Consider the following 1,318-nt stretch of genomic DNA (forward strand, 5'->3'; position numbering starts at 1 on the left):
ATGGGATTGGATCCATGGGATGGGATCCATGGGATGGGATGGGATGGGATGGGATGGGATGGGATAAATGGGATAAATGGGATAAATGGGATAAATGGGATAAATGGGATAAATGGGATAAATGGGATAAATGGGATGAGATAAATGGGATAGGACGGGATGGGATGGGATGGGGTTAGATAAATGGGATGGGATGGAATGAAACAGGATTTGATCGGATGGGCTAAATGGGATGGATGGGATGGGAGGGGCTAAATGGGATAAATGGGACGGGATGGGATAAATGGGGTAGATGGCATGGGATAAATGAGATGGGATAAATGGGACGGGATAAATGGGTTAAACGGGATGGGATGCCCATGGTGCAGGGCTGGACGTTGCTCTGGCGCTGGCTCTGCCCTCACCTCACACACCCTCACCCCAGGGAGCCCAGAGAAGCGGGTACACCCCTTCCAACCCCCTCCCTGCCCCCCAAATCTCCTCAGGGAGCCAGGAGCTATTCTGCCTCTGCTCCTACAGCACCTGGGGGGACCCAGAGCCTTGGAGAAAATCTGAGAGGGGCTAAAAAAGTGTGGGGAAGGTCAGGAAGGTGGTGAGGGGGAGCTGAGCTGCTTCATCCCCGCTCAGGTTTCATCTTCACGGGGGATGTCATCCACCGCATGCTCACGGCCACCCAGTACGTGGCCCCGCTGATGGCCAACTTCAACCCCAGCCACTCCCGCAACTCCACGGTGCAGTACCTGGACAATGGTGAGCCCYGCTCCGGCCACCCCCGGGGGGGAATTCTGCTCCTCCCTCACTGTCACCAYCCGTGATGGTTCGTTAACCGAATCTCAGAGCGCAAAAGAAACGGGGAGCAAGTATTTATTCAAAATATTATTGGATTTATGCGATAGAAGAGGGTGAGAGGGAGAAAAAGAGAGAAGGAGAGAGAGTGGGGTTATAGCTACCAACGGCTCAGACAAAGTCCTCGAGATCTGGATTCCATGGATTCATCTAAGTCCGTTGGGGAGATCCCATCTCAGTTTTCTCAGAGAGACTCTTTATAGTCTTTTCGAAAGTGTACGGCAGCTGGCCAAGGGGTTCTGAAGCGGGGAAAACCAGCCAAGAGGTAGGGAAAGAATGCTCATTGTTTTGTAAGGTGTACAGTACAAACCCCACTGTTTATAGGGGGTACAGTACAAACCCCATTATTTTGTAAGGTGTACAGCACAAACCCCATTGTTTATAGAGTGTACAGTACAAACCCCATTGTTTTGTGAGGTGTACAGTACAAACCCCATTGTTTATAGGGTGTACAGTACAAACCCCATTGTTT

The 1,318-nt window shown here is 51.1% G+C and overlaps 1 protein-coding gene across 1 annotated transcript in view; it reads left to right on the top strand.

Annotated features, from left to right (window-relative positions):
- The window catches only part of LOC130587502 (plexin domain-containing protein 1-like), a gene marked incomplete at its 3' end in the record, with an annotated part of 14,204 nt that overhangs the window by 6,601 nt on the left and 6,285 nt on the right, over window positions 1-1,318 (top strand). Inside the window, exon 4 of the mRNA XM_057388484.1 lies at window positions 628-750. Within this exon, the coding sequence (XP_057244467.1) occupies window positions 628-750 (123 nt within the window). The remainder of the gene's footprint in view (window positions 1-627; window positions 751-1,318) is intronic.

Source organism: Malurus melanocephalus, unplaced genomic scaffold (assembly GCF_030028575.1).
Source record: "Malurus melanocephalus ecotype Western Australia unplaced genomic scaffold, MMel_1.1 scaffold_1996, whole genome shotgun sequence".
NCBI lineage: Eukaryota > Metazoa > Chordata > Aves > Passeriformes > Maluridae > Malurus > Malurus melanocephalus.